General features: G+C 38.8%; 1 protein-coding gene across 1 annotated transcript; it reads right to left on the bottom strand.

Annotated features, from left to right (window-relative positions):
• Positions 1–14,016: 14,016 nt before the first annotated feature.
• Positions 14,017–19,945, bottom strand: slc25a10a (solute carrier family 25 member 10a). The gene is made up of 11 exons (XM_087840337.1): positions 19,581–19,945; positions 18,929–19,048; positions 18,722–18,836; positions 18,580–18,628; positions 16,712–16,753; positions 16,565–16,608; positions 16,327–16,397; positions 14,980–15,072; positions 14,822–14,899; positions 14,587–14,643; positions 14,017–14,474 (listed from the first exon to the last, which is right to left on the bottom strand). Exons 1-11 carry the CDS (start codon positions 19,668–19,670, stop codon positions 14,373–14,375), a joined length of 861 nt encoding a protein of 286 aa, XP_087696463.1. The 5' UTR covers positions 19,671–19,945; the 3' UTR covers positions 14,017–14,372.
• Positions 19,946–21,309: the final 1,364 nt, after the last annotated feature.

Here is a 21,309-nt window from a genome sequence, read left to right as displayed (position 1 = left end):
CATTCACTCTCGCATTCACACACTGGTGGAGGCAAGCTACGGTTGTAGCCACAGCTGCCCTGGGGCAGACTGACAGAAGCGAGGCTGCCATATCGCGGCATCGGCCCCTCTGGCCAACACCAGTAGGCGGTAGGGTAAAGTGTCTTGCCCAAGGACACAACGACCAGGACAGAGAGCCCAGGGATCGGTTACAGATACGCTTCCCAACCCCCTGAGCCACGGTCGCCCGATGGTAATATATATCACCATCTCATGTAGCTAACATGAAGTTTCCACATTGATTCTTGATATTAAAATCATTTGCTGTATGCACACATGAATTATGTGCATGTCATATACAGCACACTTACACTTATAAAGGCAGATGTTTGTAAATTACCATCTCCAACTTCTGAAATGCTACATTTGCCCACATCAAAAGAGCCCTGTTATGACCTTTTATGTTTTCCATGAATATCTGTAAAGCTACTCAGGATTGCTCATCTGCATTTCATTATAAAAAGGTCAAACTCCTGTGCTTTCTCCAATCCTCTGCTATAGACCTTCGAGAACCCGCTTCCTACTTTAAGAGTTCAAAGCACGCTCAAGCACTATTTTCTCTAGTCTGTTTTCCCTTATGTGAGCCTGTGCTAACAGTACTGGTCGTGCCATGGCACCAGCATTATCCCTGACAAGATGATTGCCCTGCTAGCTAACAGCTCTCCCCTATTGCAAGTTTGTACTCTGTTTTTATTCAGCTCCATGCATGCAGATCTGGAATTGGGGGTATGTGAAGGTGAAAAGGGTTCTGCTACGATGTAATTGATCTTTTTGCCTTGCTGTGGTTGTGGGTGTAAGGGGCTGTGTGCGGTGCCCATTAAACTCAATAGGGACCTGGACAGTAATAAAAGCAGCAGCAGAAGAGTGAGAGGAGAATGATTAGTAGAGAGTTGCTGGGCTTCTTCCTGTTGCTCCAAATAGCAAATAGTATGACTGTAAAGTAGCTTTCACCCAAGCTTTTAATTATTTGCAATAACATATGAAAGTGCACTTGATAGTCTATAATGGACAAAAGTACATTTTTGTGCAGACTGTATAATTACACACTTTGATATATAAAATAAAAGGGTAGCCTTAGATGCATCATTCAAATTCAACATCTTCACCATGTATATGAATTAAAAGCTTATAGTAATTCACTGAGAGAAGTGTCTTCTTACCGAGTAGACAAATAGATCAAAACCCCTGTAAAATGTAGCTATGGCAAACATGAAGCAACTATGGCGTGTTAGCAGGATTTATAGTGCTCGCCTTAAAAGATGGAGGATTTTTTAAATTCATTAGTTTTTTCTAAGACCTGCTAAGTTGTGTTTAATGAGAGTTGTTGTATCATTTGTATCATTACACGTGGTGGACAGCATCCATATGCTAGTTCAAGCAGTCTTGTGATGGCTTTGTTTTAACTGATGAGTCTGTTTTAGTGCATTTTGAGTTTAGTGAGTTTGAGTTGACTTGGATATCTAGTATATTGCTGTGGGCATAGTTAGTGACGGATAAAAGGCGACAGATTTGTCTACAAATACTCTCTTGCTACTCTGTGAGCTGAAGACAACTTTTACCTTGAAGGCAAATCTTCTCCACTTGTAGCCTTGCACTTTTTCTAGTTTTAATACCGTTCAGCTATTAGTTGGCATTCGCCGACAAGCATGGAAAATTACAGGCAATCTGCTACCAACCAAAGCAATCAGTAGGTGGTTTTTGGTGCACTACCTTCACCCAGTAAAAGCCAACAACATCCAGGAACAACTGCCAGATCTGTACAGGTCAAAACACTCAGGGAGAGAAAGGTCAACTGTTTCTTGTCATCAAACTAGCCAACTATTGGTGGTAGCGTCCTACTTACTTCAGACATTAGAGTACTCTCACTTTTCTATAACTCTCATAAATAAATAAACTGTCCAGGGTGCACCCTGTCTTTCAAAAAGTCAACCCTGAACTGAATAAGCAGTTAGAAAATGAAGGGACGGCTGCATAAATAAATATACTGGTATTTCTCAAAAGGTCCGGCTCTTTTTTTTTAAGCTTGTGTCTGTTTTTCTCTTAAAACACAATTTGATTAAAGGTTTCAGGTCCATTTCATCATGTGAGAAATGGAAAACAAACAATGGCTCGGATTACAAATAAAACAGCACATTTATGGTCTATTGGCATGATCCATCTGCATGTAAGTGAATGTATGAGCAAACATATTTCCACTGCCCACACATGCAGTGTTCATGCAGTGAAAGGTGAGCGCTCCTGCCTGTGCCGCTGCTGACTTTAACCACATAAATTGTGGAATTTTTGTGGTGCCTGCTGGGAATCATTACTCGGTGATGGAAGCTGGAAAGCGATTGCCAGGCACACTCTCAGGCTGCATCCACAATAACGCATTTGTAAAACAGTGTTTTTGAAGAGGAGATACGCTGACACCTTTAAAGGCGTGTCACTTTCACATATTCACAAACACTCGGCACGAATGTGTTGGTGCCAGCAGCAGGCAGAGTCTCAGTTGTTTATATAATACAGCAATAATAACTGCAGATGTTATCAGCCTGATTGAATAACTGTTACGAGTTATTATCAGTCACATACATTTCCCTTTAACATCTAGCTGGCAGTCCATTGCAATGAGTGGTAAACAGAGAAAAACAAACATTATGCAGCAGAGATCTATCAAAGACGTGCATGCTAAATCTCCAGTGGTAAGAAATAAACTGAGCTTTGTAAAATTATGAAAATGTTTATTTAAACAAAAACAGTGACATTTTCTAACACTAATATATTCAGTGAGCAGATAATATTTGAAACAGGTGCCTAGCACCTGCTGGATTACAACAGCGCTTTATCCATCGCCATGGGAAACAGGGCAATAGGAAAGGCAAAGCAAATGTCCATCTGCTGTTGAGAAATTGCTCTCCATTTCTGGATGTGTGCAGCCTGCAGCTGTGGAATGGTCACTGGTTGTGGCAACCTCTGATCAAATTCTTTTAGCCAGGATGTCCCAGGCACATTCAAAACATATTGCCACGAAATGCTGGCCTATGTTCCAGAAAGGCCTGTACTACTCAGGCAGAGTGTGAGCCTGGGCATTGTCCTGCTGGAAAAATTACAGGGCAGGAAGAAGGCAATGCTGCAAAACTGGGTCGAGTACAGGTTGAAGCTTTTCTGTCCAGTCAGATATCCACCAAGAACAGATCAGAGATGGTTTTCTCTCTGACATGCAAGTCTGCAATAATAACTCGAACACACACGCAAGCATCCAGCACACCTTGGTCACTGGTCAGTCAAAGCATTGTGGGATTGATGACAAATTTGTGCACATACTATCTTTAATTTTGTTTGTTTTGTGTGTCTCAATTTCTTGTCACTCAGATTAAAACAAGAGCTCAGTTTGAAACTGGATCAGGAGGATTTCAAAACCTCTCTTTCTTATAAGATATTAGGAAGTGAACAATCTGATTCGCAATTATTAGAATCCACCTGAGGGATTAGACCACACACACTTACTTACATGCGCATTGTGTTTATGTTTTCATCATTTCCACACAGCAGGTTTTAATGTCCTTTCTCATAGCGACTCTCAGCAGGGATAATTAAACAATTACAGGTCTAAGTGGCCTGTTGTCCTCCAGCGCCTGGGATTAATGGGATCATTTATGTGATGGCGAGTCCAGGTTTTCATCAGGGGCTCTGGAGCAGCAGTAGATAGCCTAGATCCAGACAGAAATCACCTTGTTAGACTGTGAGTCTGTAGTAATCATGCTCTGCTGGCTGCAGCTGATAAGCACCAGCAATATTTCAATTCAGGCCCTGTCATATTTCACAAGTGTTATTTTGGGATCATTCACCGGTTCCATTCCTTCCCCTGGGAAATTTTCAAATGAGTACCATAAAATATAAGTAACCCGAGTGATAAGAGAGGCTGATGTTCAGCAGTAACACAATCATACATATCCTCCATTCCAGCCACTCCTGTATCTGAATGACTGTCATCAAGAGTCCACAGTGGGAAACGCACCCACAGAGTACATCACATTCCTTCACCTTTTTTGGCTACATCTGTGTCCAACACAAAACAAGGGGCACCTCATTAGTTTAACTACAGTGCTGAATTTTAAACTAAACAGAGCCATAAATCAATCTAATTACAATATTTAACTGCATAAAATAGATATATGTGCACACAAGTTCTTGTAGATTATTGTTTTATAAAAGAGTAGAATGCCTGCCACATCAAAAATAATCCATAACAGCATGATTTTTTTTAATATAACCTCTGTGACTGCATATATATATATATGCAGTCACAGAGGATATATGTCATGTTCTTTTCTGTTCATTTTTACTTAAATAGTTTTTTAGTTTATATATATGTATGTATGTATGTATGTATGTATGTATATATGTATACATACATATATACATACATACAACTTGTTTAAGGCTTAAAATCATTTTGTTTTTCGTGACACGACACTGAGGGAACAGACTGAACTAATATGACACGTGGAACACAGGGAAGATAATGAAACTAGAAGCTAGAACATATAACATATAACAAATAACCTCAAAAGAGCTAAAACCATGAAAAACAACAATCAAGAAATATAAATTAAACACAAAACACTGGGTTACACCCAGAACCATGACAGAAACAAAAAAAATATTTCTGTAATTACCAATACTGTTAATTATGGGCAGCTATGCCATACACCCTATTAGATGATCACTGAATGATCATCTAATAAATTTGTTAAGCACTATAAGCACTATATTTTATTTGTTTGGTTTTGTTTATTATGCCCACGTTTTAATATTTAAATGTAAAATAGTAAGGACCTAAGAACTGATCCTATTTTAGCAGAGTTGATTGATGACTTTGGCACACTGTGGAGTAAAAGAATATCCTGGGTTCAAACCTGCACTCTCAGAGTTGAATTTGCATGTTGGCCCAGTGCCTCTCCAAGTAGTCCAACTTCCTACCACCATCTAAATTCATGCATGTTAACTCATGACTCTAAATTGGCTGCAGGTGTGAATGTGATAGGGTAAGGACGTCTTTCTGCCTGTGTTGTGATAGACTGGTGATTCACCCAAGGTGTACTCTCCCTTTTGTGCATTGTACACCCCGACCGGCCCAATGCATACCTGAATTGGATAAGGGGATAAGAAAATGAATAAATGACTGATAAAGTCCCCTTTGAATGAAATCCTAAAATGATGAGAATAAAACCAAGCTCACATCAGACTTCAACTGACAGCCCATTTTTTAAGCAGTCGTTTTAATTTAAACTGAGGACAATCCAGGAGGTGTAGAGAGACACACAAAGAGAACAAGATAGGAAAAATATAATTTAAAACTCTATTTAGTGCAAGTTCTGGCTTATGACCTGCCCTAAATCCTGACTAAAATTTCTCAAATAGACCATTGCAATATACAAAGGAACTGATTCTCTGTGTTATTTCTGCCCTAAAAAGTTAAAGTGAGATTTAACTTGAATGCTGACTACAGAGCTAATGGGTTACCACAGAAACAATGCTTTAGTCACTAATGGATGCAAAATAATGCCACACTTGAATTATCTGTCACCTGTGCATGGCTTGTTGGAGCTCGCTTTGTCTGCAACCTTCTGACCTGTCACTCTTTGGGCAGAAAAAAATGATGACAGCTGGATCTGCTAATGACTAGCATCCGCCTCCCTCAGGATTGCTTCTTTATCAGAGGCCAAAGTGTGAGCAAAACAATATTCCACTAACTCTGGTCTTCCGCTGTTTAATAGAGGACCAATATTAGGTTTGTAATGTAGTTTGCACCCAAAAGAACATTTTGGCTATAATGCCAGGTGTTATTTCTATCATCTGGAATATGCACTTATAGGTGAATTTTAAATCAAGTTGATTTGACCACAGGGAAAAACATAGACGGAAAGGAAATGAAAGCAACTGTTTCATAACATGGTGACAAAACAATATCTGACTGTTCTTATGTGCTAATAACTGTCCTCCGGCAAATTCATGCAAAACATTGAACTTTGTCAGAAACAGGAAGACACTGGGGAGAGTGACTTGTTTTAGAAATCAATTTGAATAAAAGTCGGACCAGTTTAGCGTGAACAGGGCTCAAGTGAAGGCAAAACTGCTGTGCTTATTTTCATTTAACCCGTAGCATGTCTCACAGAGATACATTAGTCTTTTTTAGAGAAATAGAAGCAGGAAGCTAAAAATAAATAAGCTGCTTGTGTTTAACACATTTTGAATTATATATGTAGGGGATGTTACTGAATTATAGGGTTTTGGATGATGTGCCATGCTCCAGTAAAAGGGGAATGATTGCTCAAAAGGAAAATTTGGGAATTGTCTCATCTACACTACAAAATATCAATTGTGTTTGGTTAGAAGTGCAAATTCCTTCTGCAGACAAGCAATAAAGCAGAGTGTTTTACATATTATGGGCAGATGTGCTATAAAATTTAGAATATTTCATTTCATTTTTTTTTTTATTTCAAACATATACATTCACCAACATTTCATAAAATCTTTCCATGCAGTTGTTTGAAAAGGAGTAGGCAGAAGTATATACTTATTTAGCCCTACCCCCTCAGGTTTACATCCTCATCATCTAAATTTGAACAACAAAAAACATATACAATGCCTTCAACTTAGAACATAACATCACAAAAAAAAATTTTTTCTCATGTTCAACTAAAACTATATTTAAAAATAAACATCAGTTTAACTGCTGTCTTGGGTTAATTGCATTTTCTTCATTCTTATACTTATTTAAAATTTCTTTTTTGAGTTTTATTTTAAACTGGTTAATATCACTACTGACCTTTATTTCGTCTTTTAACTCATTCCAGAATTGAAATAGACATCCTTTTCAATGTTGTTCTTACTCTTTGTAATTTTAAATTCCACTTCCCTCTAAAATTATACCTCCCTTCTCTTTCGAAGAACCATTTACTTATTTCGATTGGGAGCATCCCTTTCCTTGCCTTATATATTATTTGCACTGTTTTAAACTTCACCAGATCCTGGAATTTTATAGCTTGCGACTTAATAAAGAGTGTGTTTGTGTGAGCCCTATACCCCTCCAGTTTAACTATTTTAAAAAAGAAATAAATTATTTGACTGACTTTTATCTGTAAAGCAATCTTTTGTATGTTTTTGCATTTAGAGAGACTTGCAACTGGATGTAATAGTCTGAATAAAATATGCTTACACAAAAAGAGAATGCAGATTTTAAAGTAACCAAATTTAAAAATTAAGATTCTAACTCTCTTTCCAATTTATTGAATTTCACAATTTAAGCCATTTTTTTTTACACTGCATGTCAATGACAGATAAGGCCCACTGCAGTATGAAAAATATCAACGTAGGACAGAGTCAGGCTAAAATTAAACACATGTTAGAATTCAGTCACACAGGTCAACAACATCTGCTAACTAAGGAAAAATGTGTTTTGACTGGTTGTAAGAGGTCACTTGTTGTTGCCAGGTGAAATTGACTACAAAGGGCTACATGGTGTTATACTGAAACCGTCCTTGCAACTGCTTTGCTCACTAGCAGGTTGCTGTGGTTGGTCCAATAATTTCTATGGAAAATGTCAACATGGCTACAGACACTCACTAACTGCTCATTAAGCAGTGATCCAGTGAAATTGTGAAAATAGTATAATACAAACTAGAAATGATGACTATCAACCAGCAGCCACTTGCCAACTGGTCAGGGAATATATGTTTCCCTAGCAACCAGAGGTTGGAAGGCTATGACCTTAAGTTAAGCTAACTGGATAATGGACAGGTGGTGAAAATAAGCTTGCTTAGGAGGGAAATGCTTTGTTCCTGCTGCCACCGCAGGAAAAGAGGGCTCTAAGAGCATACAGTAATCAGCTCACTATGAAGTAAGTAGCCATTGATGCCACCTTTCAGAATCAACACATGAGATTTAGGATCATGCTTCGTTTACCATCAAAAAAGCTTCCACGTGAACGCCAATTTGTTTCTTAACATTGCTTCAATAAGTAGTGATTATGTGATAAAATTAAACGTCACTGGTTTATATTTGCTCTTACATCAGCTGCACTGAAACGATCACAGATGGATACCAGTATATGACATCTGCAACTGGTTTAAAAACATGACTGCAACGTTGTCTGCATCATTAATCAGTTGACTTTGATTAAGTTTAAAAGCTTAATTGTGTTAAGGAGCAGGAGCTGCTTTAATTTCCTCCCAAAAGTAAAACAAGTGGGAACTTAATTGATTGTAACAGTGTGTTTGGGGTTTTGGGTAAATATCGGGCATATTTCAATTTCAATATATCTAGAAATGAAGATTCTTACGCTAAAGGAAAAACAAAAGAAAAAGTGTGAGATAGACCTCCTGTGGAGAAACTGCAGATCTAAATGGTTGAACAGTGCTAGCTGTAGCTATCTATCTGAAAGCTAAAGGTAACAGGGTTCATTTTCACGTACTGCTCAGTTATATCGGGCTAATAAGCAATAAGATTACCGTGGTCCAGTAATAGCTTGTGCACGTCCACTGATGTCATTAACCACCGTGATAAATGAAAAGCTGCAGTCAGTCATTTGGACTGCATAACTTCATACTGTACATATGAAAATGGATTTCTCAAAAAATAAAGCAAACGCTATATTGGTCTGACTGGGAATATCAACCTTTAATGCTGAAGAACATGTCTGTTATTCCACTTTGGATGTGGGGAGTCTATTTAAAAACGGGACCCCCTCAAGTAAAAAGGCTGACGCGCCTTATTAACATAAAAGTTTTCTGAAAACAAAAACAAGAAATTCTGCATAGCTGTTTATCTCTGCTGCCTCAGACTAATGGGCTGCTTTTTCTGCTCCGATTTGAGCTGTTTCAGTGAGAACACAACCTGCTGCTTTTCATCATTATCTTTATTACATGTCACTGCCTCTTTTTTGGCGTCTTTTTTTCTGCCATTAACTGTAAAAAAAAAAATCATCTTCACAAGTAGACATACAGAAATTAAGCTGGGGTACATAGCTTACAAAAACGTTTGCTTTTACGTGTGATGAAATCTGGCTTTACATACATAATTGCCAAGTAAACAATTCTGTGTAATGTTTTGCTTGCTTGCCACCTTCTTTTACAATTGACTGATTCTCTGGCCTGCCAGTCACTTTGCTCCTTATATAAGGTTTTTGGTGATTTTCTCCACCCTGGCTTTCGCTCCTGTTTATGTGAATATCTCTCTTCTGGCTGCAAAGGGCTGCCGGCCGGAGCAGAGAGGGGAGGCATGCAGGCTTAGATCCACAGTCAGACCTCAAGAGAAAAGCCTGGCTCCCACACTCCATCCCACAAACTTTTCCATAATGTGAAACCATCGCTCATTCTCTCAACTCTGTCGTCATTCCAAACCGAGGAGATCAGCGCTGTTACCACCCAGTATGATACTGGCAGCAAATGAGCTTTAAGAAAGGAAGAAAGGGAGATCGCTATTGTCGAATGAAAACCAGGGAAGTGTAATTTTGGTTATTTTTCCATTTAAATATAATTTTGCAGATTTATGGCCCCTCTGTTGCCCACATTGAGTGTCATGAAGCCCAGTTGAGAGTGGTTTTGAAGCACCTTCAGCTTACAGCACTGCCTGCTGTGGCCAGCCAGGCGTGGCACAGGTGGTGCCGTGACCCAGTCCAACGCAAGCTGGCAGAAATCCCTCAGACGTAGACAGTGTAGGAAAAATCATCTCTAGCCAAGAACGCAGGGTTGATAAGAGAAGGATTCATTAAGGAAACGCACCAAACTTTGACTCTGGGAGTGGCAGTGAGAAGGGATCTAAGTTCTGGTCTCATATTTAAATTATAGTGATAATAGTAACAGATTAGCCACTTGAAAGTGACCTTAAAATTTTCCAAAAACTAAATCCATGATTTCAGACAGAGGTAGACAAAAGCAGTGTTACAATTTCTGGCTGGTGACGATCAATTTTGCCAGGCGAAGTGACAACTTTTCATCAGCTTTAAATCTTCTAATAAAGAATCAATTGTAACTCTAAAAGTTGAAAACATGCTAACCATCATTTTTACTGCCGATTTTAAATGGTCATTGCTCAAACAAGTATTAAATAGGTCCATTTGATGGCTGTGTGTTGAAAAAAAAGATGAATTTAGATAATAATGTCTAAAGAATGGTAAAGACAAAATTATAGTCAATCTGACTCATTCCTCTTTACCTCTTAATTTTAATAGCAAGATTTGTGCTTTATTATTAACAAGCTTAGTAAGGTTTGCTTTTCTCTTATGTCTGCGGTCACACTGCTTAAAAAACATGCTGCGAAAAGTTTCACAGGCTTGGTGCTGTTCAGTTGCTAAGCTGTTTGGATGATCACTTTGGTAATTGGCAGGTCTTCCCACCTTCACCCTCACTGAAGTCTAACACTGTTGCTTGCACTGACTGAGCTGACCAGCCTGTGGAAAAACAGAGATCGCCCATGAGAGGAATAATCTGACATTTGAAGCAGCTGGCAGCTGAGTGCAGAGAAGAAGAACAGAGGACTGTCAACTACCTTGTAAGAGTCTAGGAAAGCTGAGGAAAACTCTGATGGATCAGTAAGATAAAAGGAGGGAAGAAACTAGAAAAGAAGGGATTTCCACAGCTGGCAGTGAGATGAAATGTAAAAGCGCTTTTTTTGGTTTCTTAGATGTTAAAAGACTGTTGAACTGTGATAGTGCAGCTGGTCGAGGCTTAACAGTGGAGGTATAACAAACTGCAAAGCTCATACGCTTCGGACCAACCAGCCTACTTGGCCATACCCAGTGCATTTAATTTAAATTTCATGCTGTTTAAAGAGTGCAGCCAGACACTTTAATTCAATTCAGTTTTATTTATATAGCACCAATTCACAACAACAGTTGCCTCAAGGCGCTTTGCACATTATTCCATGCAAATGTCCACTTCAAATTTAATCAAGGCCACATATGAATTACTTGGATGTTTGCTATCCCTCTGGCTCTTGTCACACACAAAAATGTAATGCAATTAAATTAATCTTTATTGCATTAAATTGTTAACAGCTACATGCCAGCACTGTGGTGTATGGATATATTCAACCAGAGCTGACATGAGAGACATGAAATCATGCCCAGTTTTAACATGCTTGTCTTCAACAAATGTTGTGATCCAGAAACGTTTTAAACACGAATAATCTCGAGTTACTTTTTAGTATGATAATAATAATAAACAATTACAGAGAATGAGGTCAGGGTCAGTGTTTTCCTTTAAAGGCTACAGAAGAGTTTTGCAATTTGTCAGCATCTTAAAGACATAACAGCCTGAAACTTTGATTCACAGGTTACAACTTCTGAGACTGACATCTGGGGGAAAAGGTGAAATTAAACATGAAATATAACTATCAAGGTTTTATAGTTTGATTTGGGGGTTTTTGCGTGGATGCTAACTGAACATTAACTGAAACCTTAATGCTGTTTTGGAAAAGACTTAAACCCTTGTCTGTGCCCTTACTTTACTTATATTTGCACAAGCCCAGTTTCTCAGTGTGAAGAAGAGATTATTATTTCAACAAACTGGCCAATGAGAAATAATAAAATATAAAAATGTATATTTTTAAAAAGCCTGTTTGTTCATATATACAGTGAGCATCCTGCTGGGTAAAAATCAAAGATGAAAATGACTTCTCCCCGTGTTCAGATATGAACCCGCAACATCTGGTATAACAATTCACCTCAATGTAAAATCTCAAATTCTGTTTCTGATGTCAGGACGGTTCCAAAACATTCAATCTGTCAGTTCTCAGCTTCAAACCAGACTTTGACATCTCTTCCTCGTCCACATCCAGAATCAAAGGCAAACGGAGAAAGACGAGAAAGCGATACGTGTTTCTGTCCATGTGTGCATGTGCATCATCATCGCCATCATTAGCTGCATCCCCGGTGGATGTCTTCGGGCGCAGCGGTCAGTCTCTACCAGCGATAGAGTGCCTGATAAAGAGAAAACGTCAAGCACGAACCGCCGTCTGAGGCTTCAAGGTGATGAAGGGCAGAAAATTCCACAAAAAATTTCTAAATGAATCAGTTTATAAAAATAATACAAGTGTAATAAATCAGAGCATTCAATTTAATTAAAAATGTGACAGAAATAGATCATTTTTTATTAATATGCTTCCCTATTTATTTATTTATATTTAATTTTCCATTTTTTTGCCCCATAACAGTTGAGAGAAGAGGAAGAAGACAGATGGATGAATGGATAATCGATTGATTGTCTTTATTAATCTCTGAATTTTATATTTAGCATTTTTCTTAATGCAAATCAATCAGGAGCCTCAACATCCAAGAGAAATGCTTGCTTTTAGAGACCTGAGGCAGCTGGCTAAGCTATCTATCTAAAACTTATACAACTGCTCAGTACTGTTTGCAAGCAAATAAATTAATACTGAAATACATTCATACATTAATATTATAAAAGAAAAAAGTTTTATAAATTAACACCTACACTTCTTTTTAATAATTTTTTATTTTATTTTAACTCTCTGACTCTTTCATACACAGCAAAGTAAATCTGGATATACACTAAAAAAGGAAGCAGATGTACTCTTCTTATGCAGTGCATTATCTATCATTACTGACCTATGTCATCAAGCTGCTCTTTCGTCAAGCACCATGACAACCGCACATAATAACCGGCTCACCATTAGATGACTTTTTGCACAGGTTTAACGGGGTCGTGTAACCTGTGCAGCAGTTAGGAATAAGCAAGTTGAAACTCAACCTTTAACCACAAAAAATAAATACATAAAAGTTTCATCAAAAAGAGCTGATTTCACTTACGCATTAATCTCTTGGTGATATCAGTGACTTCTTAAGGAAAGTTTATCTGATTTTTGTTTGACTATACATCATGGAAAAGGCATCAAGCATGAAGCTGTTGGATCCCGAAGACAAGAATCATCACTCAAATTCTGACACTGATACAGGCAGTGAGTAAACCATGGGACATGGAAAAGATATCACTTTGTCTTGTAAAGCTGAGCGTGATGGATTGTGCATCGCTGTACAATATAATGCTCAGGAAAATAATACCTGGAACGATATTAAATAACATGAACCCACAAACCCACATACAGCTGCTGAACCATTGCCACACAACTTTTTTTCTCTCTCTGTCTTTTTTTTTAATCAAAAATTTTGTCTTCACACAAATCCGCCGGCCTCCTGTTTTAAAAAGCTGCTGAGTGTCTAATGAAAGCACGGTCATAATGAATTCAAGTGAATCTAATTGTCTAAGAGTCTAGTACCAGCTGAAGCAGCCAGGTTAAGTATTCCTTTTTAAAAGAGGCCTGACGGGATGTCTGATGTGTCCAGCAATAACTGCACTCATGCAGTGAGAGAAGTAAATAAAGATACAAATTACTGACAAGGGAGTGTCTCACAAGCTTGTTTTCGCAATTGAATCAGCCTTGTTTTCTTTTCCGTAAAGCCCATCATTTATTTTCTCACTATATTCTCAATCTTGACTAATGAAAATGAGAAAAAGTAACGCTTCTGCCACAGATTTTCTTTCTAATCATTTTCTCCAGCAAAACTATGGATCCAAGGGGCCTCTTCCATCAGCTGACATAGCACAAGAGGCAGGGTCCAGTCCATCACAGGCGCTCACAATGTAGAATCACCAATTAACCTAGCATGCCTGTTTTTGCACTGTGGCAGGAAATCAGTGGCAGAATAGGGAAAAACATGGAAACTCTGCACAGGCAGTGGAGAAAGTGCTAACCACTGCACCGCTGTCCCGCCCTCACATTCCTTCCATAATATGAAAATAAACAGTCTTGTCTTGAACCAAATCCGTTGACAATCTGCATAATTACAAATACACTTTATATTAATATATTGTCAGGCTGTTTTTCAGTGTAACACTGTCCCCCAGAGGGCACTGGAGGTTTTGTAGCATGAAGATTCATTTGTCAGGTTCAGGATATTCATTCAAGAGACAGTTTTGAATTTAATGGAAATCCATTTATTACTTTATTAGCCTTATATAACCTTAGGTGATATTTATAGTTGCACAGTTCATGACAAGTGAAGTAGCACAGTGGTGAATGTAAATAATTTAAACCATCTCCGTTTTTAAGAAACACTACGTTTCGTCACCACGTTTTTGTCTGGAGCTTTGGATGTTATTACACAAGTTATTACACAACGTAGCATGAAGATTTTCTTTCCGTCTCGGACTTTTGAGGGTTCCGCTCGACCCCAGCTCAGTTTGTCGAGATCAACCTGTGCAGCATGGAGAGCCATTGAAATCCTGAAGGAATAGCCGTGGCCGTAGGTTAACTTTCTTATGGCACCCTCAGGTAATGACCATCTCACCAAAATGCTGCTTCAGCTGCTCGAGGAATATGAAGGTTAAGACTGTGTGAGGGATGAGGCGGATAGCTGCAGGAACAAGACCCTGGACACAAATCAAAGCACTGTTTCAGTGTCTTAATACTCTGTAGGTTACTACAGCACATAATTAGAAAGAGCTGTATAAAACATCATGTCTGCGTGAATGTGACATCCACCTTGTAGAACGCATTCGGCCCCAGCTTTGCTGTTTCTGTTAAGCAGTGAGACACACTCTGCAACAAGGAGACAAAACACACAAGAGACATGCCAAGCTGTGTCATTTTCCCCATAACCAATGAATAAAACATACATAACATCAGAGTGATGAGGGCGGGAGAACTCAGAGACCTAAATAAGCCAAACTCTCCTGCAAAACCAGATAACAGGAAAAGTCATTTTAAAGACACTCACCACATACTGAACTTCTGAATTCATTAATCTTGTTTTAACAACATCCAGTGGTTGACAGAGGATTGTAGCAGAGCCACCCTGCGCAAGAACAGAGGGCTTATTTCAGAAAATCATGTGATGTTTGTCTTGCTATGCTATGACAGACGTGAGTCACTTACTGCAAACACACTCGCCAGGAAGTGAGTGAAGATGTTGTCAGTCAAGTAACCAGTAGCCAGAACCAACTCTTTGGACTGGTCGTAGCAGGCGAGCTGCAGCAAAACACACATGCACTGCGTTAGTTGGCTCGCATTTATGGCTTTCTGTTTTGTTTCTTTATTTTTTAAAGAACTGTATAATTTCCAAGAAAATATCAGTGAAATAGACCTAAAACCCAAAATGTAGTTTTGGTTTAAATGCTGCAGGCTAATCTGTGTCCTTCCTGCCGCAGAATAATAGCAAACTACACAGTGGATATACAGTTGTGGTCAGAAGTTCGTGGGTACTCAACATGGGCATAAATGTCATGGTGATTTAGGGCCTTTAATGATTTCTTTGAAGTTTTCTTTCTCCAGGGTGGAATGATTGTGCATAGATCTTTAAAGACGTTAAAAAACAAGAATTGGATGCACAAGTTTTAATTTATTAGGATTTCCTCCAATCCAAAAGTATACACACAGGCTCAAACATCTACACACGCTGACTTAAATCTTAATAAGTGACGCTGAAGGCCCTACAATGTTTTTACTAACTTAACAACACCAAGGCCTGTTAACATCTCGTTTATTAATGATCGGGGTGATCGTGGCTCAAGAGTTGGGCGTTCGCCTTGTAATCGGAAGGTTGCCGGCTCGGACAGTCTCGGTCATTGTGTCCTTGGGCAAGACACTTCACCTGTTGCCTACTGGTGGTCAGAGGGCCCTGTGGCGCCAGTGTCCGGCAGCCTCGCCTCTGTCAGTGCGCCCCAGGGTGGCTGTGGCTACAATGTAGCTTGCCATCACCAGTGTGTGAATGGGTGCATGACTGGATGTGTAAAGCGCTATACAAATACAGGCCATTTACCATTTAGTGATCATGATTGTCTCCAACTGGTAGTTTCTCTTTGCCAGAGAAAAAGGAATTTCTTTGACAGCACTTATTGGACTGAGCAGTATTCAGAATTTTGGCATTTTGCATGATAATTACATGCAGTATAATTTTTAGGATTATGCTGACTGATTTTAAAATTTAAAAAATACCAACATTTAAATGTATAGATTTTTTGAATTGAACTTTATGCGTAGCCTCTAAAATATATTTCCATACATAACAAGCTAAGAAAAACTGAATAAACACAGTTTAATCAGCTGACTATCTGCATATTTAGCCATTACAGATTTATTTATGGCAATAATTGTTGGGCATAAAAAATTATAACATTAAGGCCATTATGGTTCTGTCTTACAGTTTGCTGTTACTGCTCAAAAATTCACAGTTTCACTATATTTGCAGTCACTGTTGTCTTGTAGGGCAGTTTATGACTTTACCTGTCCAACAGACACCAGTGCACCTCTCGAAGAAGCCATTGAAGCACCAGAAAACAGTTTCCTCAGCCCCTCTAAAAAGCACATTTCAGAAGGATGAACATTGTAAAGAAATCTTTAGTCAGTATTTGTTCTCTTGAGTTTAAGGATTGTGGATTTTAAACTTGTGACAGAACATACAAAGGAAATAAAAATAAAGCTTTAATGGTACGTGATCTATAGAAGCTTTTATGGACTTTACCTTCCTTACAGACACGTAAGAGCCCATCAAACACATGAGCATAACTGTAAAAAGGGAAAAAACTATCTTACAATATGGTTATTTGGAAAGAACTATAATTGTCTGTAATTATGATTCGGGATGTATCCCCATTTTTCGTGCACTTACTTTCTTCTGAACTCTGCTGCCATCTTGACGTCATTCTGCATTCTGTAAAGATGAGAGATTTCAAAGCCGGTTGTCTGTCAGCACGTCCAACCTTAACACTGATTGTCTTGCTTTTGTACTCTGGGAAAATTGACCATCTAAAATTGGAAGGCTTTTGTGCCACCACAACTTTTTTTCTTGTGTAGTTTGTACTTTTCCCAGCTATCTTTCTTTCACTTCACAACATTTCTACAGGTACCTACTTTAGATGTTATGTTAGAAACCCCTTAACTTGTGTTTAGAAATGTATATACACTCATACACACTTTGTTAGATAGTACCACGTTTGACCCCTTTTGCATTCAGAACTGCCTTCATGGCATTGACAAGATAGCATCGTGTCAGTTGCTGCAGATTTGTCAGCTGCACATCTATGATCTGCATCTCCTGTTCCACCACATCCCAAATGAGCCCTGGAGGCCTTTTTGATACAGTGCGTGCTGGACATGTTCAGCAACAATATTCAGGCTGCCTGTGGCATTTAAATGATGCTCAGCTGGTAATAAGGATCCCAACGTTTGCACCGCAAGCAGCAGCATGATGATACCAGGATGAATCAATCTTTTCCTGTTGTTTATGACTAATTCTGACCCTACTATCCAAATGTCAAAGCGGAAAAAGTCATCAGACCAGACATTTTTCCAACCTTCTGTTGCCCATTTTTTTCTTTTATTTATTTTAAATTTTCATAACAATCAAAACACAAAATAGCATACACTGGACATGGTTACATCTGTGCAATCAGTAAGGAGAAATACAAAAACAGAAAAGTACCCAAGTACTAAGAACAAAACAAATAAGGGGTTGTGTAAAACTTAGCAGACGCACAAAAGAGAAAGGGCAACTATCCGTTAGGTTCTGTCCTTTGTTTTCTCTGCAACCTCAATCCACTCTTGCTGAAACTTTCCTTGACAGTTATTATTCCTTACCATCAGTGATTCACAGGAAGCAGTGTCTTTAACCATTCTATGAACTCTGGTTTAGTGTGGCTCCTCCAAAGGCAAAGAATAACCTAAGAAGCACAGGGTAAAACAGCCCAAGCTCCCAGTCGGCACAACTGAGGCAATTCTGGTAAAGGCCTATGTAGCGACTATCCAATACAATGAATTACTTGAAGATCAACAGTCCCTGAAATACTCCGACCAGCCTATCTGGCAGCAACAACCATACCACCTTCAGAGTCGCTTCTGTCACCTTTCTTCCCCATTTTGATGTTCTCTTTGAACTTCAGCAGGTCATCGTGATCACGTCTACATGTCTAAATGCACTGAGTTCCTCTCATGTAATTGGCTGTTGAGATATTTGTGATGAGCAGTTGGACAGGTGTACCTAATGAAGTGATCCGTGTTCGTGTATCCTTTGTTACTTTTTGGTATTTTTCTTTTTCTATTATTGTTTGTTTTTTGGTCATCAAGCACTCGCACAAATGTACGGTGGACAGAAACCGCAAAACCCCAAAAGTTATAAACAACATTTTTAAAATGCTCAAGATAATAAAACGGCCACTTAAATGGACCAGAACAAACAAAAAATAAATGTAGGCTTTTATTAGTAATATGTTTCATGATTCTGTTTCAATTTAATCTCCATTTAAATGTATATTAAATATTCATAGAACTATTATAACTATTAAAGCATTTTGACAACAAAATTAATCACTTTTATCTCACGGCTGGAATGACAGCAAATTTAGACCTTAAACAGCAATGTAGTGGATGCACTGAACTATAAAATACAAACTATGACTTTTATGTGGTGAACCACAAAAATACATTTGATTCTACATGTGAAGTGCAAACAGATACAAAGACATAAACACTGTATCTCACCTTACATTCACCAGGTCAGTTGGGGTCCCAATGAAACCACCTGTAAAACCTGATGAAGGAAAAACAACATCTTTAAATACAATTTTAAGTATAAAACGAAACAACATCTTTAAATAAAATGTAAGCTATTTGCACCATTTACCTCCAAAGGCACCCAGGAGGACTTTCTGGTGGAAAGGCATAGGACCTTTATTTTTTCTCTTCATCTTATCCCTGACGGTCTCGTAAATGGCAAATCGTGACAAAGAATATGTCATCTGGACGAATGAATAAATAAAAACAGCTATGTCAAAGAGAGGAAGAGTGTACGGCTGATAAAGGTTTTATGGAAATGAGTGTTGTTTTTGACCTGCCGGCAGAGGGAAGCAGTGAGCCCGCTGTAGAGAGCCAAAAAACCCTCTCTTCTCACTACGTTAAGAGTCATCCCAATCATCCTCATCCTCACTTCCTGCTGTGTTTGCAAGTGGACCTGGAAGCAACCATAAGGAAGCAGCACTAAGAGTCAGTGGCACTTTTAGTGAGAATTTAGTGAGAGATATGTAAAGTTCCTGTCTTTAAAACCGTTAATATCTAGTCTGAAAATATATCTCACGCTCTAATATTACCAGCACCATTCAGTCCGCATCCTAAATTAAAGAAAACCAATACAATAAGTGGATAATAGCTGCAAGAAATAAAAAAAAACTGTGCCACTAAACATACACTACAAATGTTACTATCATTTAAAGCACCTTAAGGAATCAAAGCAAGCCTAATGATTGCCAATATAAAGGCAATTTGGCTGCATAATAGTCTCATCAGCCTAGTGAAATTCTAAGAAACTGCTAAAATGAATACTGCCACAACACATTATTCCAAATTTTATCATCAGCAGGTAAATAGAAAATCAAAATAGCCAAAATAGACACATCAGTGAGGCCTACCTGGATCTATTTTGTCTCTGCCGAATGGAAGGATTGTGCTCTGGTGTTAATTCAAATTCGATAAGCTCTATAATTTACCTTTATCAAATCCAGTGGATGGGTTACACAGGCTGCTGCACTGGACGAGACCCCACCAAAATACCAACGAGAGACACGGTTCTCCTGCATGCTGTCCGTGAGGCAAACTCCAGAGGGGGAAAAAGCCAAAGGGTCGACTTCTCAGAGGCTCAAAGGACAACTTTGCCCGAGGGTGCTCCTTTCATCGTTTTTCCCCTCAGCACTTCTGGTGATGCGTGGCCACAATTCATCTTAAAAGTCAACGGGAGTCATCTCAATGTAAATCTGTATTTTTGTTTCTTTTGAAGCAGTGGACATACAAATATAATGAGTGTGCCTCCGTATTTACTCCATGTTTGTGTGCCAAGAAGAAGAGGGGTGCAGCTGGTTCATGGGAGAAAGTGTACGTGACCAATATAAAAATAGTAAGCGGGCTTGACCGCTGCTGTAGTTTTGAAATTGTGGCCGACACACCGACATGGAGCAAAGGTCTTGAAGTTTAAACAAATATTTGTCAAGGATAGATTTGTCTAATTATAGCATTCAGACTTCAGGTCATACGCACAAAAGGTTACAAGGTTACAACATTTTGAACAATGGGTCAGTGATGCAAAGCAACATTATTATTTTTAAACTTTTCTGAAAGTTTCTACAGCTAATGCAACTGTCTGGGTTGTTGAACATGACATGATTTTAAATGAGTGCTATGAATGACCAGCCTGGCACAGCAGCACTTGAGCTGACTCAGAGGGAGGGCACTCATGACAGATGATACAAACAGCAACTGGATACCCACTCCAAGTTGGAGCAAAGGTAAGATGTTAGCAGACACAGGCAGGCATGGGTAATGACAGCTAGCAATAGTCAGAACTGAGATTTAGGTTTCTGTCTAATGCTTTAACATGAGTTGTTGTTGCTGGGCCTCTTTCAGGGAGCTGTTTGATCAGATTGGGGGTGGTTGCAATTTGGCCTACTGTCTGTGAAATAAATGAGATGGGCAAAACGATATATGCAAGGTCCAGAATAAAAATGAAGTTGAATGAACAACAGGCTTAACCTTCATGTTGATAGGATTTATTGCAGGACTGCTCCATTATTTTCTGCTGGCTGTAGCTACACCGGTTGAGATTGCAATCAAGTCAGACTGCAGACATTAATCTACTGCACATGAATCCAAATCTTTAAGGTTACACTGAGATTAAATAACAAGAACCAACTAGGAGTTAGGTCTATATGGATGTTATATTGCACTGATGCTGGATGTTTGCAGTTGGTGGACCGTAGGCTGACATCAGTCACTTGAAGTGTAGGAGAGTGATATGCTGCTGCCCTCTGCTTTATGCCAAATTGCTGCATTAAATTGCATACAGCTGGATTTTGCTTTTATCATAAAGTGAGTTAAAATGAAACCTGTGACTGATTTAATGTGGTGACTTCCTTCAGCAGTCCAGGCCAGGCTTGCAATGCTATGACCCAGCCAGAAGCCATCATCACTAACACATCAAAGTATCATTTTCATTCTCCAGGACAATTTTCTACGACTCTCATCAGGACTAAAGGGGTTTCCCCCCTCACTGTAGGAAAACTGGATGACAAGCCATTTCTTTTACATGTTCTTCACAGAGTTTTTAATCACTTATGTTGCGTTGCTCTTTCTCATGTTTCATCTGTACACATCTGTGCTTTGCATTTGTTCTTGTGACAGATGTAAAAACAGACTGTATTCTCTCTAAGATTTAGATGTGACATA

Source organism: Neolamprologus brichardi, chromosome 4 (genome assembly GCF_056152115.1).
Source record: "Neolamprologus brichardi isolate AB-2024 chromosome 4, ASM5615211v1, whole genome shotgun sequence".
Taxonomy (NCBI): domain Eukaryota; kingdom Metazoa; phylum Chordata; class Actinopteri; order Cichliformes; family Cichlidae; genus Neolamprologus; species Neolamprologus brichardi.
This window is presented reverse-complemented; position numbering and strand designations above follow the sequence as displayed.